At 36.4% G+C, this 25,314-nt stretch overlaps 3 protein-coding genes across 7 annotated transcripts; all 3 read right to left on the minus strand.

Annotated features, from left to right (window-relative positions):
• Positions 1-2,597: 2,597 nt before the first annotated feature.
• Positions 2,598-7,504, minus strand: LOC113639659 (germ cell-specific gene 1-like protein). Its single transcript, XM_047801121.1, has 5 exons — positions 7,204-7,504; positions 7,056-7,103; positions 6,520-6,672; positions 5,111-5,222; positions 2,598-3,140 (listed from the first exon to the last, which is right to left on the minus strand). The coding sequence occupies exons 1-5, from the start codon at positions 7,502-7,504 to the stop codon at positions 2,858-2,860; spliced, it is 897 nt and encodes a 298-aa protein (XP_047657077.1). The 3' UTR covers positions 2,598-2,857.
• Positions 7,505-11,570: 4,066 nt separating this feature from the next.
• Positions 11,571-19,195, minus strand: selenow2a (selenoprotein W, 2a). 3 transcript variants are annotated; one of them, XR_003439858.2, is made up of 4 exons: positions 13,807-13,964; positions 13,103-13,200; positions 12,218-12,294; positions 11,571-12,027 (listed from the first exon to the last, which is right to left on the minus strand). XR_003439858.2 is itself a non-coding variant. In XM_027141505.2 (4 exons), exons 1-4 carry the CDS (start codon positions 19,067-19,069, stop codon positions 11,947-11,949), a joined length of 285 nt encoding a protein of 94 aa, XP_026997306.1. In that variant the 5' UTR covers positions 19,070-19,195; the 3' UTR covers positions 11,571-11,946. The 3 variants fall into 3 exon arrangements, 2 of the variants coding, with proteins under 2 accessions (XP_026997306.1, XP_026997305.1); XM_027141505.2 differs by lacking the exons at positions 13,103-13,200; positions 13,807-13,964 and adding exons at positions 17,169-17,266; positions 19,041-19,195; XM_027141504.2 differs by lacking the exons at positions 11,571-12,027; positions 12,218-12,294; positions 13,103-13,200; positions 13,807-13,964 and adding exons at positions 15,040-16,649; positions 17,018-17,094; positions 17,169-17,266; positions 19,041-19,194.
• Positions 19,196-19,793: 598 nt separating this feature from the next.
• Positions 19,794-25,101, minus strand: LOC113639573. Of its 3 annotated transcripts, XM_027141502.2 has the most exons (7): positions 24,924-25,101; positions 24,653-24,785; positions 23,166-23,322; positions 21,641-21,738; positions 20,336-20,928; positions 20,022-20,057; positions 19,794-19,941 (listed from the first exon to the last, which is right to left on the minus strand). In XM_027141502.2, exons 1-7 carry the CDS (start codon positions 25,084-25,086, stop codon positions 19,886-19,888), a joined length of 1,236 nt encoding a protein of 411 aa, XP_026997303.1. In that variant the 5' UTR covers positions 25,087-25,101; the 3' UTR covers positions 19,794-19,885. The 3 variants fall into 3 exon arrangements, with proteins under 3 accessions (XP_026997303.1, XP_026997304.1, XP_047656715.1); XM_027141503.2 differs by lacking the exon at positions 20,022-20,057; XM_047800759.1 differs by having other exon boundaries at positions 19,794-20,057.
• Positions 25,102-25,314: the final 213 nt, after the last annotated feature.

Below are 25,314 nucleotides of genomic sequence, written 5' to 3' on the forward strand. Positions count from 1 at the left end.
TTGTACAGGTCAGGATAGAAATATGTCACTGTGGTTTTCGCCCAAGGAACAGAGCTAATTGTGGTTGGTAAGTACTCGTTTTCTACAGAAAACATACTGTATGTACTTCATGGCTTGAAATGCTTTCATATTTTTTAACTGTTATTTTATTGAGTAGTATAAACTGTTACGCAGGTTGAGAAATATATTTTTAGACATGTATTTTAGGAAATTATATGTGCTTGCTTGTGGAATGTTAGCTGTATGCGTGTTTGTGGATGATAATGAATTCATATTTTATATTTTGTATTAGATATTTAGTCCTTCTGCATTAATGTGTCAGTGCGCAGTTTCTGAAAATGTAGCAGAAAGAACCAAAGAAAAACCTAATTTTTATGGTAGTACAGAAATTGTTTACCAGATTGTGATCCAGTGACAACTCCAGTAATGATTCCAGTAACAACTGGAAAAGACTGAAATTCATTTTTGGAACTGAAAATGTTTAGAAAGAATTTGCTTGGTTTTTTTTTTTAGTTTAGTTTTTCTAAGTATTTTTACATTTATTTTTATAAACTTTTTGTTTCCTATCTCTACTCAGACCAAAGTCTCGTAGCTCCTGTTCTGAAAGCATTCATTCCAATCAGGGATGAGCTAGAAAAGTCAAACAAAGGTACCCTAGTGTGTAGAGCCAGTGAAATAGAATTTTGCTGAAATTTTGCTGAAATAGACTGGCTTTGTAGGTGGAAGCTTACTCACCAGTTAAGTCATCACTGGATCTGCAGACCTGCAACCATATAACAAATGCACCCTGAGCAGCTATCTGAGTATTGACCTCTCTGTCTGGGAAACTGATATGAAAGTAACATGCAAAGTGACACCTGGAGGAAAAAAGTATCAGTGGAAATAAAGAAGTCTCAGTGTATTGATAATGTTTATCTTAATTCAATGCCAATTTAATAGAGACCATAGTTTAACATAATTGTTGCTGTCTTGCTTTTAGCTTTCGGGTTTCAAACCATACCGTATGGAGTGATTTTAATAAAGAGAAAACACAAACACAAAGAGAAATGTATCTGAATCTGTTGAATGATGTTACACCGTATATTTCAGTAAGCACTTTGACTCATTTGAGAGTGTGAATGTTAAAATGCATTACATTAAGGAAAATATTTCTTGAATTAAAAGCTGAGCCCAGAGTGGTGTTTTATGCTTCGCAAAGTAACGAGGGAAAATACAAACTAACACAAATATGAAAAACAACACTATAAAGTGTTATAGTGATTCACACTAACAGTATTATAATCAAGAAATACCAACTTATAAGAAAGGTATCCTAAAACAGAATCTGCTAACAATAAATATTAAATACCACCTAAGTATTGATGGAAAGTATATAAGAATAACATGGACTAATTGTCAGAAACGTAAAACCGTAGGGAAAAGTAGGGGTTCAGAATTACAGAAGTGCAGCTGTGGTTGTTAATAATACATACAGTAATAGTACATCAGAGAATAATAGGCAATAGTTAGGTCTATTAGTAATCTATGAATGAATGGTGTCTGTCTATATGTCTTTTTATGGAAAGGTTTCAAGACTCGAGATTTGTTTTTCTTTCTAACATGAGAAATTATGATTTTTTTTTCTTATGAACCACAAGAGAGAAAAAAATAGATATTAGTGAGGGATTATCTGTATACAGTATTACTACTATAAAGTAATCAAGAACAGGAACTAATCTCTGTATTGGGAAACTTACCTGTACTGAATGATACAGAAAACCTCACAGGTTCTCAACAGTTACAGTATATGATTCTTAATTAAACAACATGTTTTTAATATGATTATATCAGCTTAGTTTATTCAAATGAACTATTACTATATGGTTCATTAGCTGTTATGATAATAATTTATAACAAGTGTGATAACAGAAATTATAATTGTAATTAATATCCAAACACATCCACTTATACTATATCCACTTAATAATAATAATAATAGTTACTCTATTGTGTATACAACTGATAGAATTAGTCCTTTATATATCCTTAATAAATAATAAATCCTTATTATAACTTTTAACTTTTGAGCAATGTTGCAATGAACAGCAGACTATTTATCAGTAGTATACTGTTCGGGGGAAAAGGGTTTCTCGCTAAAAAACTGAGTTTCTCGCTAACTCAGCCAAATGCTGTTGGGACATAAGCAGCTTGCTAGGCTCATTAGCTAGATAGATAGCTCATGCTAATTCTGATATTTCACATCTTTCACATATGTAATACAACAGACAAAAGTTTCCAAACATCAAAGTAAGCTCACAATCTGCAAAACACCAAAAGATCAGGGCAGCTATTCTAGCACAGTCAATTAGCTAATGATTTATCTGTACATCATTCTGCAGGTTGCATGATGAATTGTGAAGTGCCAATATCTCCATTAGTTATATCTGGTGTAATTAGCAGATGAAGACCTTTCTGCTTCCTTTGAAGCAATAAAACTGAAGATTCCAGCTCATTTGGGCAGAGACTGTTCATCTGCCTCCACTTTCTGAGACATTATTGCTGCTGACTATGCATTCGGCAGCTGAAGTGCTGACTTAAAATTGCTTTATTTTGATTGGCTCTTGAAACTGAACTATTTCAAATTTGCATATTCTGGAGTTGAGTGCATTTTTAATTTCTTTACGTATATTTATATATGTCAAATTTATTTATATCAAAATAAAGGTATCAGATAGATATTTTATTTTTAAACTACACAAGTGTCAGCAAAACCGATATAACTGCACACAAATAAAGTACCCTAAAGTGAACTGCATACTCAAATACTATACTTTTCACCTGTAGGGAAAATAGAACTTCAGTGACTGGACATTTGGACTTAGCTGTATTCTTCACACTGAGTGCAGTGTTGCAGTGTCTTGGGATGAAGAGGAAAGTAGTCTGGTGTCACTTTCACTTCAAAGGACATGTGCTGGTCTGTAGGATCAAGGCCCGAGCTCAGATATGTATCCCATAATCCTACAGGCATGTGCAGTCCCAAAAGCTCCAAGTTGTTTACAATGTTCTTCCGCTTGAACTTGAATTGGATAATGGTTTTGGTGTAGTGGTTGAGAGAAGTGACAGCTGAGGCCATGCAGGTAGCAAAGGAGACCCAGGCCAAACTGGGGGAGAGGGAGAATGTGAAAGATTATCATTTAGAAGCTGAACAGATAAACATTAAAAAAATAAGAAAAAAGGGTGTAACATATAACTGACATAAGCCTATATTTATAAAGGCTTTTTCACCAGCCAACAGTAATAAAAACTTCTTTTTCCAGTTTTGGTGTCGGGTTGATGCAACACTTTTAATGTGTGTGTGTGTGTGGATGTAAGTAACAACATGTTGCTGACACACTATCACTATTTCCACCATTGACAATCAGTCAAACACACAACAGATGTTGCCTAGAAGGCTTGCAATAAGTGAACAAATCTGAATAATTTGTTCAAATGTACTTTGTCTGTCAGATTTAAAAAGGACTACTGTGCTAAGTACAGAGACACAGAGCAGGGATGTGAAACAAATGAACCAGTAAAGGTTATAAGATGGCCCACTAAATTAAATTAAAAACTGTGTTTTTTAAATTAAAAGAATTTTTGTGAACCTTGACTATCATGACTACATGATAACAGTGTTGCTGAAAACCCGAGACTCCAGTTTCAGATCAGACGACAAAGCACATTAAGATCAGTAATTTGCTGCAGTAATTTAAATAGCTGCAAAACAAATAAATAAAAACAAAATACAAAATGCTGTATTGTCCAACTAATATTGCTGCTAATACTTTATTAAAATATTCTATTTCTTTTGTCACTGCTATACTTTCTACATGGCTGCAACCTCAGTAACTGCCCTATCAATATATAGTATAAGATTATATGCTGAATACTGAATGTCCCAGTATTTTCAAATTTACAGCATTTTCGTATTATATTGTTATTTTGTTTTGCACAACCTATTAAATCTGACACTTTATTCATATTTAACTGTCAAAACTGCATTGTCTTTTTACTGTGTCTATTGCCCTGTTCTAGTAATGATTGTACTTTACTTTATTGTTTTACGTAGTCCTGTGTAGGTTTGTGTAGTCGTATTTAGTTCTGTGTAGTCTCATCTAATTCATGGTGTTTTATGTAGCTCCTTGGTTCTGGAGGAACCTTGTTTCATTTCATTGTGTATTGTACAAGTTGTATATGTTTGAAATGAAAATAAAGCCACTTGACTTGTCTTGATATTGAGTCTAAATCAATAAACTGATTTAGGGGTTTAACCTTAATGAGAATGAATACTTATGCAATCACAGATTTTATATTTTTATTGGAAAAAGTTGATATTTGAGATATTTTTTGTAGATTTCTATGACACTATGCTACTCCATAAGCGGGGCGCAGAGTGAGGGCGGCTCTTTGGGAGGATTTAACGGCCCAGAATTCTCCAAACAGATTATCCTGGATTGCCTGAACCTGCCAGGCAGGGTACTTAAGAACAACATTTGTGAAAGCCCTTTTTAGAGGGGTGATTTGTATGGTATATCTGGGCTTTGCCTAAGGTACAATTAACTGGGTAAAATAAAAAATAAATCAATAATTAGAAAAGAAACTGAACAAAAATTTGTAACCTTCACAAACAAACCTTGTCCTAAACCTTAATTTCATCAATATTCACTCTGCAGTTGGATCCACACAGAACCATCTCATATTATAAGAGGTATTGTTGCACTGGACGACTGGCTCACCTGATTCTGGACTAAAACATGTTTGACACCTCTGCTGTTGATCAACCTTTAGAAGTCTTCTCGTATTTTTTTTTATCTGTATAGTTTTACATTTGGCCTCACTGATCTTCAGTCAGTTCCAATGTAAGTCAATGGAATTGTGGCAGATAGCTTGGTGTTAGATTTACTTGACAAATTTATATGTACCTTTATAATTTTTTTGTGTTTTAATCCATCATCATAAAATGCTTGTATTGGTGTAGCACTGTGAACATTGGTCTTAAGAAATGTGTCTGTTTTATTACAGACATTACTGGGTAAAGTGAGAATATAACAAGTATAAACCAGCATTCTTCACATAAACTGATTTTACTTACAGATAAGACCAGCTGTAGTCCCAGTTTTTGGGTTTCCAATCTTCTGGACCCAAAATGACTGTAAGCTGAAAGGCTGTAGTGAACATCATATGTGCTACCATGCCAAACAGACCTGTCAGACAACAACACAGGCAAAAAAAAACAAAACTGCAGTGTCTGTGTCGATCATAGTGCACACCACAAGGGGGCAGTGTTGGTCAATAATCAGTGTTAAAGTTAAAAATAACAGCAGGCTTTAACATTCAAATCAGTATTTGATTCGAGATTCAGGATTTAATTTGGAAATGATAGTGAGAGGGTGATAAAGAGGATGGATTTTCTGTTAGAACCTCCTGTGGGAAAAAAACATCCCTGAATCTTTAGCTCAGACAGCAGAAAGAGAATGAAGTCTCTCCTTGTTATAAAGGTTCCTACACTCAATATCTTATGTGCATTTAGATAAAATAAAACATGCAATGTCTACAGTTGAAATGTCTAAATACATAGCTGTGCTGTTCTGTATTAGCTGGGCTAAAAGGCCAGCATGTGGAGCAGCTGGAGCAGCTGGCACTGTATAATCCTCCTCCCTTTAGTTCTAATCAGAGGATATCCTACCTGGCATGTGAACAGTGCTGAGGCCTCTGTGACTGACAGTGCTACAGATGCAGCAAAACTCCAGCCATGCTGCATCTGCTTAACCCTCAGCCCGGTTTTTATATATATAATTACTGTATATTTGACGAAAAGGAAATGACAAGCAGTGCATAATTTGGCTAAACAGCAACACTCTAATGGTTAATTATTAGTATTTGTTATTTATTATTTATTTGTTTGTTTGTTTGTTTGTTTTTATATTATTATTATTATTATTATTATTATTATTATTATTATTAGTAGTAGTAGTAGTAGTAGTAGTAGTAGTAGTAAAAGTAGTAGTAGTAGTATTTTTATTTATTTATAAATCATATAAGTATTTGAAATAATTTGAGTGAGATTTGTACATTGTATTTTGTTGCTTTATTTTTATTTTATATTTTTTTAAATTTATTTTGATATTTATTCCCAAAATATTAAGTGTAGGAACACAGACATTTTTTGGTATGTATAACGTAATCTTTTTTCCTAATTCTATTATTGACATGTTACTGCTATAATTATTCCATTATTCTTTGTACTAGTTACATAAGGAAATGTGTAACCATAATGTGCCATCGCCCAAATTACACAGAATGCTATCTCTGGTATCTCTGCTCAAACTAGAAAAGATCTCTCTTTACATATCCAAGTAGAGAATATCAGGGAATAGGTGTCATGACACAAATGTTGACTGGTGATTTATGAGTTGCGGACAACTGGGTAGTGTATGCAATGTTAATACACAAGTATGTGACTCATAGTTATTATAATTTACTCTTAGTGTAGGCTGTTACCTGAAAGTGCAGTGAACAGGGCTGCAAAAGCATTCAGCTTGAGTTGGTTCATCCTGTTACCACAGTGACTCATATCCATTGCCATGAGTGAGACTCCAATAAACAGCAAAGTGATGTACAAGCATTCACCAATAATGCACAGCCATAACACCCCTGAGAGAGAATAGAGGTTTGATCAATTCAGCAATATACTGTAACAGCAGACTTGTACAAAGGACCACAGACTGAGCTGATTTTAAAAACGAGGGCAAATGATAGTATTAGGAAAGAATATTACAATGAAAAACTAAAATATGCGGGGAATACAAGAAATAATATTTACGGGAAATAATAGTTCAAAAGAAAGTAACTAATTAATTTATAACACAAATTTATTTAATACATATATACAAAATAAATATATACAACATATATGAATATATACATCAGAGAAACCAATAAGTAGAAAGTTCCTTTTCCCTGTAAATAATGTTTTTATTAGCATATGATTGATTTGCACTGTTATTCAGCTTAAATGACACCTGTATCTTACTCACCTCTTTCATGATCAGGTGCAATCTCTAAAAATGTTCTACAGGTGAATCCTTTAAACAAAGAAATTCTGTTTAGATTTACATTTTCTCAGTAACTTCTTTTCACAATGTACTCTATACCAATTTCATCTCAAGAACATCTCATACTTACCCAATAGGTCAGCAGACTGCTCACAAGTGAACCAAATGCCTGTGTGGAATTTTTTCAGTATATACATTTCTTCTCCAGTCTCGTAAATATACTGCACCAGATGTGTGTTGTTCACATCAGAGCTATTAAAGTGGATGCAGTAGTTCTGCTTGATTTTTGCAGGACCTGTGCACAAGGGCTTCACTACCTTCCTCGTTCCAGAACACCAGTAGCTGGTTGTTACAGCTGAAACGGCCAAGGCGAAGGCCAAGCAGTTTAAGGTAAAGGCCAATGTTGCTCTCGGACCTTGTTGAAGTTTCATGGCGTCCTTCTGGCTTGAATCGTCTGATCTTATTTGTCCTGTAACTTTTAGATTCCTCCTTTGAAACATGTGTGTCTTTACAAATTCATTTTGGATGAAATGTTCAGCAGAGCAGGTATTTTGCAGAGCCAAAGCATCAGCATCCTTTTTCTTCTGATCATAGCTTTCTCTTTTTGTATCCACCCACCCTTCTGTTAAAATCATTTACTGTTCATGTAAAAAAAAAAATCATGTAAGCGCTCAGGTTATATCATGTTCTACCTAAAGCCATAGTATAATTCAGCAGAGTGATTTAAAATATTATCAGTCAGATTACTTCCCAATCTGGTGCAGGGCTTTTCCTTATTTTCAACTTAGGACTTATAAATTCTATGCCGTCCTTTTTTCGATGGGATGCCGTTCTTAGGATGTACTGACAAAACATAAAAGGAAATCAGAATTTTGTTAAGCATTAAATAAAGATTAATATGTTCTTAACCTAAGGTTTTAAAGAACCATTTATGTGAGTGTGTGTGAGTCTAACTGTGCGTTTGTGCACTGTATTAATGTCACTGATTTACGTTTCCAGCTCTTGTGCACCAAACGCAACCCTCAGATGTCAGCTGTTGTCCTGGTAATTTTATCTTTATTATTTTCAATAATATGTTTTCATTCATTTGCATTTGCATGAAACAGCTGTGATAAGAAGCAAATTTGAATCTTTGTGCTTTATTCAGATCACCGAGACTAATACACAATTTCTGATCTCCAGCCTTGAGCCTCAGAAGTCATTCTGGTAATTTTATGTCAGACATTTTCCAGTGTAATGTTTCCCAAACCTTTTGTCAGTCGAGCCCCTTTTACCTAAATTATTTAGTACTCCTGGAGATATTTAGCAGGTTGCATAATTTTACACACAGATCTTCTGTTGCATTTTAATCTACACAACCTTGCCTTATTTGGGTTCATGACCAGGCTTTGCTTTGTCACTTTTCATGCTTGTAAAGCTATGCATTATTATTATTATTATTATTATTATTATTATTAGTAGTAGTAGTAGTATTATTATTATTTATAAAGAATTAATAAATATGTGGGGGGGGGGCACGGTGGCTTAGTGGTTAGCACGTTTGCCTCACACCTCCAGGGTTGGGGGTTCGATTCCCACCTCCGCCTTGTGTGTGTGGAGTTTGCATGTTTAATCCCCCGGTCTAAAGACATACATGGTAGATTGATTAGCATCTCTGGAAAATTGCCCGTAGTGAGTGTGTGTGTGTGTGTGTGTGTGTGTGTGCACTGTGATGGGTTGTGTAAGAAATAAAAATGTGTTGTGTAAAAATAAGACGATGATGTTGAAGATCTTAATGAAGAACAAGAAGTTTATTCCAGCATAGCAGTGACAAAATACATGGCGTATTTTGGGTTCGTCGGAGTCAATAAGAACCCTGAGCAAATCCTGCTCAAGCATTATATAGTTTTCCCTTTTGGTAATTTAAATGAAGTTTCGCTTTGAATGTGTATTGAGTGTAAGAACTGTATGTCTCCCAAATGGCTGGGCTACACCTTGTTGTCTAGCTGATTGTCTTTAAATGTTAATCATGGTCACATAAACCCTTTGTTCGTGGTTATCCTTAATGTCCTGCTGCCATTCCCATATTTATAATTGAATCAAGTTTATACGTTTAGAGTCTTAAACATATTACCTTATGATACTTCTTAGGAATGAGCTATTTTAGATGTGTACCTTGGAGTGGAATTTGTGTGCAATTTCTGTAATTTCTTACAGTTGGCACTCCGTCCAGGGTGTATCCTGCCTTGATGCCCGATGACGCCTTAGATAGGCACAGGCTCCCCATGACCCAAGAAGTTCGGATAAGTGGTAGAAAATGAATGAATGATAATAAATATGCTTTTCTGTTATAACAGCTTGTATTACATAACAGCGTGTCACCTCCAGCATTCGGACAATCAGCACTGGTGCTCCTCAGGGATGTGTCCTCACCCCACTTCTATTCTCCCTCTACACTAATGACTGCATGTCAAGTGACCAAATGGTTAAGCTCCTGACATTTGCAGATGATACTACACTCATCAGTCTCATTCAAGATGGCGATGAGTCTGCATACCGGCAGCAGGTGAAGTGGCTGGTGCTATGGTGCAGTCAGAACAGTCTAGAGCCAAACACCCTTAAAACTGTGGAGATGATAGTGGACTTTAGGAAAGACCCCTCAACTTTTCTCCCCCTCACAATATCCAACAGCCTGGTGTCATCTGTGGAGGCCTTCAAGTTTCTGGGCACTACCATTTCAAAAGACCTGAAATGGGAGTGCAACATAAACTCCATCATTAAAAAGGCCCAGCAGAAGATGGAATTTCTACGCCAATTAAGGAAATATGGTCTGCCACAAGAGCTGTTGATGCTGTTCTACACTACACAGATGCTCAGAGTCAGCAAGATCGTCCAGATGGCCGACTTATGAGGCCTTCTCGCCGTTATATGAGATCTCATATGATACCTTATGCGAGACCTGTGCCCACCGAACTTCTGGTCCGCTACCGCCGCTACCAGCTGGACCATATAACCCGTGAACTTATCACGTTCATGGAACAACTCAGTTCTCCCAACCTCCCCGAGCATCCCTTCACACCATCCTACATTGTGAAAAGGCCTCAGGCCCGCACTTCCTCTACCCAGACCGATGGCTGTCCTCATGCTGTTCCTGAGCGTTGCTGCTCTGTGCTGGAACCCCCTGCCTCTCCTTCTTCTCCTTCAACCTCCTCCTCCCCACCTCCTGGATCTCCTGACTACTCTCCTACGTCTCCTGTGCCTGGGCCTAGTTCTGCCTATTGAGTTCTATGACTTCAACTACACCCCTTATCTCTGCCTCACACGTCATCTATTCAGATATCTATATATAGAAATGAAATATTATACATAATTATACATATATATATATATATTATATTATATTATATTATATTATTATATCATAGTCCATATAGCTCTTACACTCCCTATAACTCGTACACGACCTAATGCCGATATACAATATTATAGCTCAACACTATTACAACATCCGGCCTACCCCATTTAGTGGTAATAGTTCATAGAATAAGAGCACACACACCCAAATTTTCCCACAATAGAATCTGTCCAGTGCAAACCCATCACCATCTGGTTTGGTGCAGCAACAAAACAGGACAGAAACAGACTGCAACACACAGTTAAAACAGCAGATAAAATAATTGGCACCCCCCCTGCCTACTCCCAGGACTTGTACGACACAAGAACCAGAAACAGGAAAAATCACCACTGACCCTTCACACCCTGGACACAACCTCTTTCAGCTCCTCCCTTCTGGCAGCGCTACAGAACTTTGCTTACTAAAACTGCCAGAACAGTTTCTTTCCCCAGGCAATCACCCTGATAAACAACCCACCATAATTATATTCACTGCTTCATATCTATAAGTACTGCATTATCAGGACTGTCAGTCATCAGATCATCTGTATATGTTACACGGAATGACCTCCGACTTTTTCTGCCTAACAGTTTGGTCTTCATTAAAGCACGACTGATCTGATCGGATCTGGCTGTGTGACCTCCTAAAGTCAGATATTTATTATGTATGTATACAGTGTTAAACAAGTGGATTTAGAATTAGCACAGAGCTCTGGAAAAATAAAAATTTCCCTGCTAATAGAAAGAGGGGAGACAACTGACACATTATAAAGTTTTTAGAAAATATTTAGCTAATTTAACAGGGACTGTAGATGTCCTTAAATACAGGGGCTTTGATTTGTCTGTGCACATGGTGTAATCGGAGAACAGATCCTTAAAGATTATCTGATCATTATCTGATGTGATCATGTTGCTCATAAACACAGGCATATGTGTGTAAGGTTTCACATGCAATGTTGACAAGGAAGCAATGATCACATGGTCATGTTGCCTTGTGCACTAAGATCTACAAAACGTTGTTATGGAATAAACTGGTTGAGCCTATAAACATAAATTAAAACTATGTACACTAATTATAAAACTATGTTAAATACATAAAAAAGAAGGACAAACAGAAGATATAACTGAATGTTTGATTATATATCTTTAATAAGTGCAAGGTAAAGAGTAAACCATTTGCAAATGGTTTGCATCCAGTTTGCATAAAAGGGAAGCAAATTTAATGTAGGATAACATAATGGAATAATGGCCTGCCAATCCCACTGCCTTGTCCCTCATAATGTCTCTTTATCTGTCTGCTCCTACATAGATAGCTTTGGGAAAGTAGGCTTCATACTATAACCTTTCACATTTTCAGCTACAGTAATCATGTATGTCCAAAAGCCATAAGCAGCAGCAGAGAAAAATAGAAGACATGAGAGGAACTAAAGATCTAAATCTTTAAATCTTACGAAACATTACTGGGTGTGGTATCAGTAGGCAGGGGATACAAGTCATCAGGCTAGGAGATGACACACTCTTTAGTGCTCCTAGTGAGCTTCTCGGGCTTGCCGTCCTGAGCCTGGATAACAGCGGCCACCACCTGGAATGATTCAAAGAATTTATACTCTGTAAATGAATCATGCTCGTATACAATTAAACACAAACAGAATGTTAGCTTGGATTAGATACTAACAAATGAAAAGGAACAAAAAGAAAAGGACTTAATTGAACAAAAAAATCTCAATGGACAGAAAATATGAAAATATTAAACATTTTGTATTCACACATACATCTTCGTCATGAGGAAATCCTCCCGACTCTAATTTGGAGAACACAAGATGGCCATTGATCTCAATCTCGAAGCAGGCTGCAAAGAAAGAAAGACAGCTGTACTTTCACTCAGAACCATTAAATAGTAAAAGTAAGAAGGAGTGGTTCTCCTACAGTAATGCTTTCTCTGTTAGCGTAAATCGGTTCTGTTGGTATTGTTAAACTAAGGCAGTATACATGAATATGTGGTTTGCTATAATTTGAGTAGTAAAACTTGACTGCCTTGCAGATCAGGTGGAAAGCCTTTGCAGAAGAATAGAGTTATTATAACAGCAAAGCGCACTGAATCTGGAACGAGTTAGGGTTAAGTGTAACTTAACTGTTATTAATGTGTTTTCCTGGATAAAGGATAATAAACATTACACAACACATTAGCTGATGCAGTACCAGAGCTGCTAAAATCATCAATGACATCAAGGAAAATCATACAACCACACCCCTAACTTCCTGTTTAACCTGCTGCTGTCAGACAAATGTTTTTGTAAACTGAAAATGGGAGGCTATTATTTATATTCCTAATTTTGGCCCATTCTTGTACAAATGCTTTATACACCCAAGTACTTTCTTTTCACTTAGGTGTCTTTTCTACATGCTTCCTTTTTTTCATTTGTTTCAGATTTTTTATATACGTCTTAAGACTGTAAGTTATATACCGGATTTAAGGTGTACTGCATGTGAAAAATAAAATCCTGCCTCTTGAATCTTGATACTGAGATTTCACCTTATAGCTACATCATTTCTTAATCTTTAATTTATGACAAGCTGTTGATTTGTTTGGTTTTAAGCTTTTAAATACATTAATGAATTATAAAGAGAAGGTGTTATAGGAGATAGAGGTGGCTTACATCTCCTCCCCACAGTTCCGTTCACCACTGCATCTGGAACTTTGGCTGTGATGGAACGCTTCAGGCTCAAGAAGCGCCGGTCGTAGCCTCAGCTTCCGCTGCCGGACACACAGACACAGACACAGACACACAGACACAGACACAGACACACACATAGACACACACATAGACACACACACACACATAGACACACACACACATAGACACACACACACACATAGACACACACACATAGACACACACACATAGACACACACACACACATAGACACACACACATAGACACACACACATAGACACACACACACACACACACATAGACACACACACACACACACATAGACACACACACACACACACACACACACACACACACACACACACACACACACACACACACACACAGACACACACATAGACACACACATAGACACACACACACACACACACACACACACACACATAGACAGACATATAAATATATATCATAATACACAAAAATATATAGCAGTCACATATTAAAACGTTTTCCCTCCTGTTTCTTCTTCACTTTAGTACCACACCGATGGTTTGTTTTGTTGTCATGTGAAGCCACAATTACAGTTTAAACATGACTTTAATGAGATTACAGTATATACAGTTTTTTCCCAACAAAATCAAACTAATATTAATACAAATGTAAGTCATTAGACGGAAAAATCTTACCAGTATTCGACTTTTACTGTCACCACCATTTTGTTCCTCTTTATGTTCAGTGCCTCTGCTGTGCTTCAGCGTCTTCCGCGTGTGATGACAGGAAGCCGCTCGCTTCACGTTTTGTTCTTGTTCAGGTAACTACGTCACACAGGTGAATCACAGCGCGCGCACGCACCGACGCGCACGCGCACGCAGAAAAACAAAGCACCTTACAAAAAGCCTAATAGTTTATTTCCAGTGCAAACGTTTCAATACGTTAATTAGTTATTAACCCTTAATACCTACTTCTATAAATTCTGGTAAAAACTCTGGTTTAATACTGGTTTAAACTGTTGTTTGAAGTTTTCAATGAATAAAATCCATGCAGATTTTAAATAAAAAATTGGACAGGAAAATAACCAGTGGTGTGTTTGTGTGATTATGGCCAAAGTTCATGATTTTATCAATAACAAAACATCCTGAAGTGTCTTACTGTCACCTATTCTTTCTCTCTCTTGTTACTTAGAAACCAGAAGGTCCTCTGTTCTAAAGACTCTGAGAACCTATTCCTACTTTTAGCAGATACTTATCCAGAGTGACATACATTTTTATTTCAGTTTATACACCTGAGTAATTGAGGGTTAAGGGCCTTGCTCAGAGGCCATACAGTGGCAACTTGGTGGACCTGGGATTTGAACCAATGACCTTCCGATCAGTAGACGAACACCTTAAGCACTGAGCTACCACATCTATAGATCTAGTGCTATAGACAATTAATCAACATATTCTGAAAATAAAGCAAGTCAGCAGCAAAGTGCTATCATTATAACACCATTATAAAAAGTGCTTAAAATTATAGGTTATGCTGCTGTCTTTAAATTTACTCTCATGTTCAAAAGTCATTATACAGCTGTCATCAGTGGCATTGTTGTGATTCATCCCAAGTAAAGAACAGCTTTTCCTGCAGGGCTTTCTTCACTTCTCATATTGGTTTCATCTGACTGGAGTCAGCTATAGTCTGACAAATCACACACGGTATCTCACTTGTTCAATGGTATCGATCAGAAGGCTATAAATGAATTTGCAATAGATTGGATGGAACAGTGTAAATGCCATCAGCAAAGAGAAAACAGAGCACATCACATCAGTCACATCACCTATAGTTCTGTCTTTTCTTATTATAATTTAATCATCCATATGATTTTAATATGCTTTTTGTTCGACTCTTTATTACAAGAATGGTTATAGAATCAACAACAGATGTACAGCCACTTTTTGCATCCAAACATAGAAGTGAATGCTTTTTTATTACACTTGTTTTGACACCACTTTGCTTTCATCATCTCAGGATTCTTCAAGTTGGGGAAGAGGAAGGATTGTGACAGGTTCTCAGGCAATTGTGCTTTACCAACAATCCTTCTGCAATAATCTATAGCTGGGTAGTGTTTTAAAAAAGAAAAAATGTCTAAAAATTTCCCAAATAGAAATCTAATGTTACTAATGTAGTTAACAACATAACTAAGATTCTAGAAACCAACTATAGTAACTCTCAATTTAAATAGTCTTCAGCTAGTAAACAGAAACTACAGAAGTGTCAATCATATATTTTTACATCCACAACCTATTTACTTCATTATAGCTTGTAATTCATGCTTTGCAAGTGCAGATCAGGTTGAGCACTAAGGCTTTGGCTGGATATTTGGCCAATTTTGTGCTACACAACCAGGCTATGCTCTAAATATTCTTGATTCAAAACCCACATTAAAAGAGAGATAATATTCTTTAGTCAAAACTTCCACATTAGAGGGATAAAGAGATAAAGCTCTGGTTGTGAAGTAAGTTCAGTTATTTCACAACTCCATTTGCCAACAGATAGTGTTTTGTCATGTAAGGATAAAACTCTATAACCACTTTCAACAAATTTTTGTTCAAGAATGCAGCAGGTTTTTTTTTTTTATTTATTTTTTTTAAATTTATTGAGGGTCATGATACTGAATCTAAAAGTAAAAATAAGATGTGCATTATTTGCTCACTGATGTTGTGGTTGTACAATCAGACACAACAGTAACAACCTGCTGACAAAATGAAAAGGTGGATGTCGAACACAGCGGCAGAGAACCATTTATGGTTTTGTTTGACAAAAGTTGCTATAGGTATAATCAGCTTACACAGACAAAACATGTCTAAGAAGAATGGAAAGAACAACGTTCATGAGTTGTCTCTGTCCCTTATTGGAGAGTCTTAACTAAATATTTAATAATAATGAAGGTAAAGAGCACATTAAAAAAAAAAAAAAAACAGCACCACAAACAGCATTTTTTTTTTCTTAGATTGGGAAATAGTCTTACAAAACAATTAAGGAAACATGAAAAAGCCATTTCAACATCTTAACCAGTTCCTGGATAATGGATTTTATTACTGTGTGATTTGATAACTGAAAGTTCTACATGTTACCTTTATTTCTAAATCTTATAAGCAATGTTTTTTAATGTTAATATTTTATATTATCATCTATAATTAAATATCTTAATCAAGGCAGCAATTAGTACAGTAAAACGTAAAACACATTTGAACCTTTTTTAATGCACACTTCAACATCTCCCTTTCATTTCTGCTACTATCTGAAAGTGATTGGACTGAGAGCTTCATAGTGTAACCTTTAGTTTTTAGCTACACCAATCATTTAAGTCCAAAAACACCCCATTAGAAGCAGAGGCAAAAGGAGACATCTGAGGAGCTGTTACATGATTACAAAGTTTTCACTCATAGCCTTGTTGTTTCGGAGGTAGTTAGAGTATGACGCAAGGTGGCCGGCTCTTGGTGATTTTCTCCACTGGTTTGCCATCGTGGGCTTTCTGGATGGCCTCCATGACCTTGAGAGGGAAAAAGAAGGCAATGAGATCAACCATGAAAAATTCAATTCTAGAATAGGATTGGTCAAGGTTTCTATTCATGTGCTTGTAAAATATTTTAGTTTAACAACTCGCACTGGCACCAATTGTTCATGAATGTGTATTTTTGTGGGAATTTGAGTGTCAGCACTTAACAGTAAAGAGGTAAAAGCTATACAACTGTTTGTGTAGGAGGAATATATTTCAGGATGTGATGTTATTGGAAAATAATCAACCGCCCATATAGTTCCATCACATCACTACTAGCGATCATTGTTTTCCTAATAATGTAAATCTGTATGAAAAATAAACTGTACAATATATTTCAACAAGTGTCAGTAGATACTCACATCATCTTCGTAGGGAAAACCGCTGGTTTCTAGCTTTGAGAAAACTAGCTGTCCATTGATCTCGATCTCAAAACTCCCTGAGAAGTTGAAAAAATTGTTTCAGATAAAAGTTCTTTAACAATAACATTCTATATATTCTTCAATAACACACCTTGTCTGCCAACGAAGCCAGATACCTCCGCCTCAGGAAACTCGCCGATGACGACTCGCTTGAGCTCCTGATAGCGGGGTTCGTAGCCTCATCCGCCACTACAGAAAGGCAAAGGAGGAGAAAATTAGACAATTCAGTGTGAGCAGCCACATCTTATATAAAACAGTATAATAGGGAAGGGGGAAGGTCTATTGGATATCTTGGATAGATGATCTGTCATAATAAAGGCAATTTAAATTTCACTTCCTTTAAACATTGTTGCTCATACATTTACTACAACTGTTTCCATGTTTTCTCTAAAAAGACAGACACCAGGTTCCTTGCACTAGCACCAGGTCATAAGACCACAGTATGCACATACACGATCTGTGCTAGAAGCTTAACTAAAAACTTCCTTAGCCCTATTAAACAAACACTTTATTTCTTTCTCCCTCGTATAAAAAAGACAAATGATTTCATAGCCTGTCTATGGTAGTTTCCATGGATAGCAGACAATTATCCACATCCTCTGAGACCAGGGAAAGCAGCCAACAGCATCCATTTTAACTGTTGTTGCTTCTGCTCTGTTATGACATGCATGCGTCACAGCACTATAGGCTGTAAATATTGCTCTCTTGGACACCTCACCTGGGCATGGAGGAGTGTAGCATCTGCTGGATTTGAACTCGATCTGTTTTTCAGCAAACATTTCTGCTATTACCTATATGACTTTTTATACATAATTTTCTTAAATATCTAATGTTGCATGTACTTTTAATTACTCTATACCTAACATGACTTTATAAGTAACATCCTGAGTCATTATGTAGATAACGTTAGTTTCAGTAGACCACACAGTGCATCATACATGTTAACAGGCAGAAAAACAAGCAGAACGGGACTGGCATTTCCCACAGGAGATTTCCCACAGGGTTATTTGCACGGGATTAATGTAACCTGCTGTTATGTTTTTCTAATCTAAACCTTCTAATGTTCATTGGCATAAGAAGATGCAGTCTGGAAAAATAAAAGATGTGACAGGTTCTTAAGGGGTTACAACAATCCCAGAGATGCTCTGGTAATAATTGCATTACCAGAATAAGATTAGAGACCTGAAGGTGGTTGTGGTTCCAAATGTATTAATGTTACTAGTATTCCGCTTAAATAATTCACAAATCAGTTCTCTTTTCAATTAAATGAGAGAGCATTTGTATATAAACCTCACCGTTGTCACTTTGTTGCTGTACGTGTTGAACCTAGCATTAGGTGCAGGATAAACACTGCTAGTACCAGATCCACTCAGATCAGCCCAACACAGCCAGTTCACACGTAAAATTCTCTCTTTTTTCTGTTTCTTTCTCACAAATAGACGTGTGAACAGACGACGAGGTCAAAGGGGCAAAACAGGCTACTTAATGTTCCACGTTCACATTACATATTATCAAATACATTTAGTCATTGGATTATTTTATAACGCTATTATTTTATAAAACATTTATATTGACATTTTTAATCACGGTATATTTCCAAGAAGGGTGTGAATGTTGCAATAACAAACCTGAGCAGCTAATAAGGAAGCATGGAAACTGAGCTAGCAAAGCGAAACGAGAGACTGACTACATTTCCTATTTCAATTTCATTTATTGAACTGTTATACGAGTGTTTTTACAACAAACCCAGCCATTCCTACAAAAAACAATAACAATGACCCGTTACATTTCTATGTTAAGGCAAGGCAAGGCAAGGCAAGGCTAGGCTAGGCTATGCTTTCCTGCCTACCATATTACACTAACACAACACAAAGGGTGACTGACTGTTTAACATCTACATCAACACCGTGTTAAATTTTACTTAGGAAAGCGTTATTTCACGTAAAATATCTCCAAATCTTACCAATATTCCACATTGATTTTTACACCCATCACCAAACCCGACTGATCTCAGACTGGGATGCACTTATTTCTAGGGATTTCCAGAACAGCGTAACAGATATTGCGTCATCGGGAAGGCGTGGCCTATTTGATAATCCGCGGAGGTCAACGATCATTAGCAGATTGAGAGGAAAGCCGTTTGCATCAATTACTTCAGATAAATTGCTTGTCCGAGATTGTGGGCGTTTTTTAAATTATATTCATACTGTTACAACTTAAGATAACCTTTCCTCAATCGCGAGTGTTTCGTGACATTCATACTTATAAACTAAAATACCTGATCTCAGGTGTTTCATGTCAAACTACATAAATACTGTTATAACTTCGGATACCTTCCCAGATCTCAGGTGTTTCATGTCAAATTACATACAGTTTAAACAACATTAATACAGTTAAAATTACATCAATAGTTATATTGTTATGACTTCAGATACCCGTCCAGATCTCAGGTGTTTCATGTCAAATTACATACAGTTTAAACAACATTAATACAGTTAAAATTACATCAATAGTTATATTGTTATGACTTCAGATACCCGTCCTGATCTCGGGTGTTTCGTGTCAAATTACATTAAAACTGTTAAAATTTCAGATACCTGTCCTGATCGTTCCATGTTCACAATATACTATTCAGATAAGGTATGTCCATTTCACTTCAGTAAGCTTACTGACTTCACATTTATTCTGTCATGAGTTCCATCACACAGGACAAATCTGCAGTTTAACCTCAGATTTTATTTATTTTTAATTTACACAAAAAGAACATAAGATGTTTAATGATGTTTGAAGGACTGGTTGCTTCAGGGCTTACAGGATCTTCTGATCTCCCAAACCATCACTTTTCTGAAGAGTGGAATTTCGCACTACAGAGAAAGAGACAGATGAATCAGGAGCATAATAAAATGTTTGAGGATTAAATGTGTGAACAGGAGCACCGTTGTACCTGTCAATGTGAGTGGCTTTCCTTGAGAAAGGAAGTCTGCATATTTACAGACAAAAACACCACATTTATTGCCATTCAGCTGTTCAACTGTATTTTTATTCACATAAACACTGATCAACACATTCACATTAAATACGGTAAATGAAAACTCTAAACGTACTTGTGAGAGCAAACTTCACTGATTTATCATTAACAGCATACCATATGGGTTTGGAACAACATGAGCAAGCATAAAATATTTTTAGTTTGATAGTGTATTCCTCAAAAATAACACTTTAACAAACATTGTATATGATCAAAAAAGTCAAACACACCTTCATTTTCGATTGCCACTGTTTTATGTTTCCAGGATGTTTTTTGTTTGACTTTCTTCAGGGGACTTGGTAAGGCTTTAAGGTTTTTCTTGGCAGGTTCTTGCTGCTGGAGAACCAGGAAATCTTTGGGTAAACTGGATTTCAGGGTCTCACAAAGGCCATGAACAACTCTGGATGCATTCCTGATAGCTTCTTTATCAGTGCAAATATATGAAATGTCATGCAAAGTCTTGAGCTGTTCACGTAAATGCCGTTGATCGACTGCTACATCTGGTGACTGTGACTCACTACTGTGTATCTGCTTCCCTGTGCATGGTACAGGACTATCAATAACATCAAAGCAGAGGTCTTCTTGATTGGCGATTTCATTACTCTGGGAATCTTGTTTTAAAGCAACATTGCAATGGATGTTATTTGAGAAATAACAGTTTTGTGAAGTGTTGTGGTTTTTGTGTGCTCCTGCCAAAGGTATTTTGACATGGATAATTTCTGAAGTGACAGCGGTGTTTTCTTTTAATGACTCCAGAACACCCTTAATTGCCACTTGTCTTTCTGTTCTAGAACTTGTTTTAGCCACAGCAAACTGATCATATCTGTGAAAAACAACATTGTTTAATGATAACCATTCAATAACTTTTCAATATGTTGAACCACCCTTTTTATAAAACAACACAAGAAATATGCAATTCCTTACTAATTAAATTGATTTTTATACAAAAAGAAAAGAATCGTATAAACTTTAAAGCAGTGGTTCTCAGTTGTGAGTCTGTTTATATGGAGTCATGAAAAACATGAAACACTGTAGTTACAAATCTGTAGCTTAGTTGATTCATCAGCACTTGATGTCAAACTGGGGCACTAAGCAAAAACAGTTAAGAACCACTGGGTCTCATTCACTAAGCAACGCACAAATTTGTGCATGAAATCTGTGTATCAACATTTTCATGAACAAATCATGTTTCATCAATAACTTTGATTCTAAAATGTATTCTAGATTTACTGGAAAATGTAGGAAGTCATAAAAATAAATTGAATACTCTCAATGACCTTATAAAACATGTTAAGATGTAAATTACACAATTATTAGTGAAATGAGACCCACTGTTCCCTCTCAAGGTCATAAAGCTACATTAAGTTGTGCAGCTATTTGTATTCAAAAGATTAATAAATATTAAGTAAAATTTAAAAAAAAGAGAAATGGCTTTTTATTTCAAACTTTTTTTGTATATCAATTACTTTTAAAAATGTATTCCTGTCTACATATTATGTAAACTGTATATAAAGCCATGCTAATGTAATACATACCTTTCTACATATCGGACGTAAAGTTTTGCTGGGCAATCCACTTTCTTGCTGTTTTGATTATGGAATCTTTTTCTTCTTGTGTATTCGTGTTCAGTATGCTGCAGAAAAAAGAAAATAAAACTTAAAGTAAATTTTTTTGGGCCAGGCACAAACATTTATTTGTGAGTGAACAACTCCATATAGCATACAGTAAAGGCGAACTTGCTCTGTTAGCTGCGGTGTCAAGACATTTATAAATATGATTAAAATATTTATATGAGGAATGTCACACAAAATGCTTTACCAACTAAGAAGTACAGCACTTTTAAATGTGCCAACCCCCTGCCTAATGTGAGCATAAGTATTGGAACAGTTTAACAACGTAAGTGTAAAAGCTCATATTTAATTGTGAATCCCTTGCAATCATTTACAGGAGTGAGTCTGTGTCCCATAGACATCAGCAGACTGTTGGTTTCACAATTTGAAATGCAATGATTGTTCAATAGGATTTAAATCTGGAGATTGACTTGGAATGTCCTGAAAAAGATAGAAACCACTGGCAAGCTTCAGCAACCAACAACAACCAGGTCAGCTGAGAAGATCAACAGCACTTAATGACAGCCAAATGAAAAAAAAAACCTCTATAATAACTGTCAGTAAAATCACCCAAAACAAGCAATTGTTAAAAATGGCTGTATTAAAGGCCTGGAAAAGTGTGAAACCAAGAGTATGGTGATATCTATGGGTCACAGACTCGCTCCTGTGATTGCTTGCAAGGGATTTACAATGAAATATTAGCTTTTATATTTACTTAAACCGTCCCAACACTTATGCGCACAGTAGGCAGAGGATTGAAATTCTGATGAAAAGTGCTACTTAGTTGGTAAAGCATTTTGTGTTGAAACAGTCAATAATAAAATGTGCCATCCTCATATTAATATATGTCTGGACACCACAGGTAAGAGAACAATTTTGTCTTTACTGTTCCAATTCTTATGAGGGCACTGTATACAAGTTCGTTGAATGACTTCAGAAACCCTGTTACCCTGCATTAAAAAAAGATTGAATGTTTTATGCTCAAATGGTACAAATTAGTTATGTAGACAAATATAAGCTGTGCAAATACATGCATTTCTTACATTTTAAAGGCACACTATATATTCTATTTTTTATTTTTTTTAACATTTATATAATGGTTGTGTACACCATGAACACACCTTCCAAACCATGTTTTTGTCTTTTGTCCTGAATCAGTACAGTACGCCTGTAATCTTTCAAGTGTTTACTTATTCATAGTATACTATTTAAGACCAAGTGAAACACCAATTTCTGTAGAGTAGCTCCAGCTGCAATGTTCTTCCACTAGATGCATAAAATTTTATTTATTACCCACCAGAGTGGCAAAAATTACATAGTGTACCTTTAAACATTTTTGGCACTAAAGGGTTACAGTAGTTCACCCAAAAAATTAAATTTCTGTCATTTACTCACCCTCTGCGTGGAACTCATAACTAGTGTGGTGAACAAAATGTGTAGCGATACATACCAAATCATCTGTTGTGGTTGTCTTCTTGTAGTTCTTTCCGTGCGTACAAGCATATATCACCCTTCTTTTCACAGAGAGTGGGACATGTTCTGAATAGTCTTCTACTTTCCATAGACATCGTGGTGTCACTTTCTGTTTTTTGTGACTGTCATCAGACCTGTTATGAGGAAAAATACAGTTAAAATTAAAAATGAAAGAAAAACAGAACATTATGGGACAGGCACAGCATGAATAAATAAATGTATTGCTCACTGTTAGTTAATGCTTTAACTGTTATTAAATGAGACCTTATTGTAAAGTATTACCCCCTGCTACCTATTACCTTCTTACACTGCATATCTCTCTATACAGAGAATTATACAATATTTGTTGTAATGTGTTTTCCGTAGTGAATATATCTAAAACAAGATACATTCCTTATATCATGGAACTGTTTCTGTTTATTGTCTTTTTTATATTTTTTATATTGTCTTGTAACTTTTCTTCTGCACTGTATTTTGTTTTGCACTGTCTTGTTTGTCTTGTCCTGCACTGTCTTGTTTGTCTTGTCCTGCACTGACTTGTCTGTCTTGTCCTGCACTGACCTGTCTGTCTGTCTTGTCCTGCACTGAACTGAACTGACCTGTCTGTCTTGTCCTGCACTGACTTGTCTGAAAGTGACGTGACATACGGCTAAGTATGGGGAACCATACTCAGAATTCGTTCTCTGCATTTGACCCATCCAAAGTGCACACACACAGCAGTGAACACACACCCGGAGCAGTGGGCAGCCATTTATGCTGCGGCGCCTGGGGAGCAGTTGGGGGGCTCTGTGCCTTGCTCAAGGGCACCTCAGTCGTGACAGACTCTCTAACCATTAGGCCACGACTTGCCCACTTGCCTGTCTTGTCCTGCACTGACTTGTCTGTCTTGTCCTGCACTGACTTGTCTGTCTTGTCCTGCACTGACTTGTCTGTCTTGTCCTGCACTGACTTGTCTGTCTTGTCCTGCACTGACTTGTCCGTCTTGTCCTGCACTGACTTGTTCGTCTTGTCCTGCACTGACTTGTCCGTCTTGTCCTGCACTGACTTGTCCGTCTTGTCCTGCACTGACTTGTCCGTCTTGTCCTGCACTGACTTGTCCGTCTTGTCCTGCACTGACTTGTCCGTCTTGTCCTGCACTGACTTGTCCGTCTTGTCCTGCACTGACTTGTCCGTCTTGTCCTGCACTGTTTACACCAGATTGCACTTTATGTGGCTAGGACTTACTTACTAAGTCCTTAGCCCCTGTCTTTGTTTTATGTAACACCATGATCCTGGAGAAACCTTGTCTCATTTCACTGTGTACTGCTATATATGGTTGAAATGATAATAAAAGCTTCTTGACTTGTTCTTGAAAAGTTGACTTTACTGACTTGAGATAATGTTCACAAGATATTTCCATAACACAGAAACAAGGAACGTTACATAAATATTTCTCAGAAGGGGAAAAACATGCAGTTAAATTACCAAATTGTGTAAGATGTGCCTGATGCACGCTTGTGACTTTCCAGTAGCTGTTTCAGTTCTTCTTCTGTAGAGACTATTCCTGTGATGTACTCTTCCGAAGCTGAACATATTGTTAAATGTTTTGGGAGCCAGTCTGATAGAAACAAAGTATATTAATAAAGTTTTAAAGTATAAAGAGGTTCATTATTTTCGTCTCCATGATCTTTTTATTTACATTCACTCGGTAACTGTAAGATAATAAAACATAATAGATATAGAATATAAAATCTACCTGTATGACTGTTTTGTCCAGCATTATCCATCGTAGGTATGAAATCCTCGCGCAAACAAAACAGCATTCTGCGCATGATCGGTGAACTCTTTTTTTTGAAAGAGGGCGTTTTTCCAACGACCCCAGAAACGCCCACTTTACGTCGTGGTAACTGAAACGGCATTCGCTAAATTCCAGGGGTTTCGTTACTACGACGGAAAGTGGGCGTGTTTCCGGAGGTCTTAAAAAACGCCCTCTTTAAAAAAACAGCATACTACGAAGTACAAAACAGTCATACAGGTAGATTTATTTTAGGAAACAAATAAACAACTAAAAACTACGGTTATGGTTAGGGTTAGAGTTAGGGTTAGGGTTAGATTTTCAAATAGGCCACGCCTACAAGATGACGCAA

The sequence above is a fragment of the Tachysurus fulvidraco genome, chromosome 15, assembly GCF_022655615.1.
Source record: "Tachysurus fulvidraco isolate hzauxx_2018 chromosome 15, HZAU_PFXX_2.0, whole genome shotgun sequence".
NCBI lineage: Eukaryota > Metazoa > Chordata > Actinopteri > Siluriformes > Bagridae > Tachysurus > Tachysurus fulvidraco.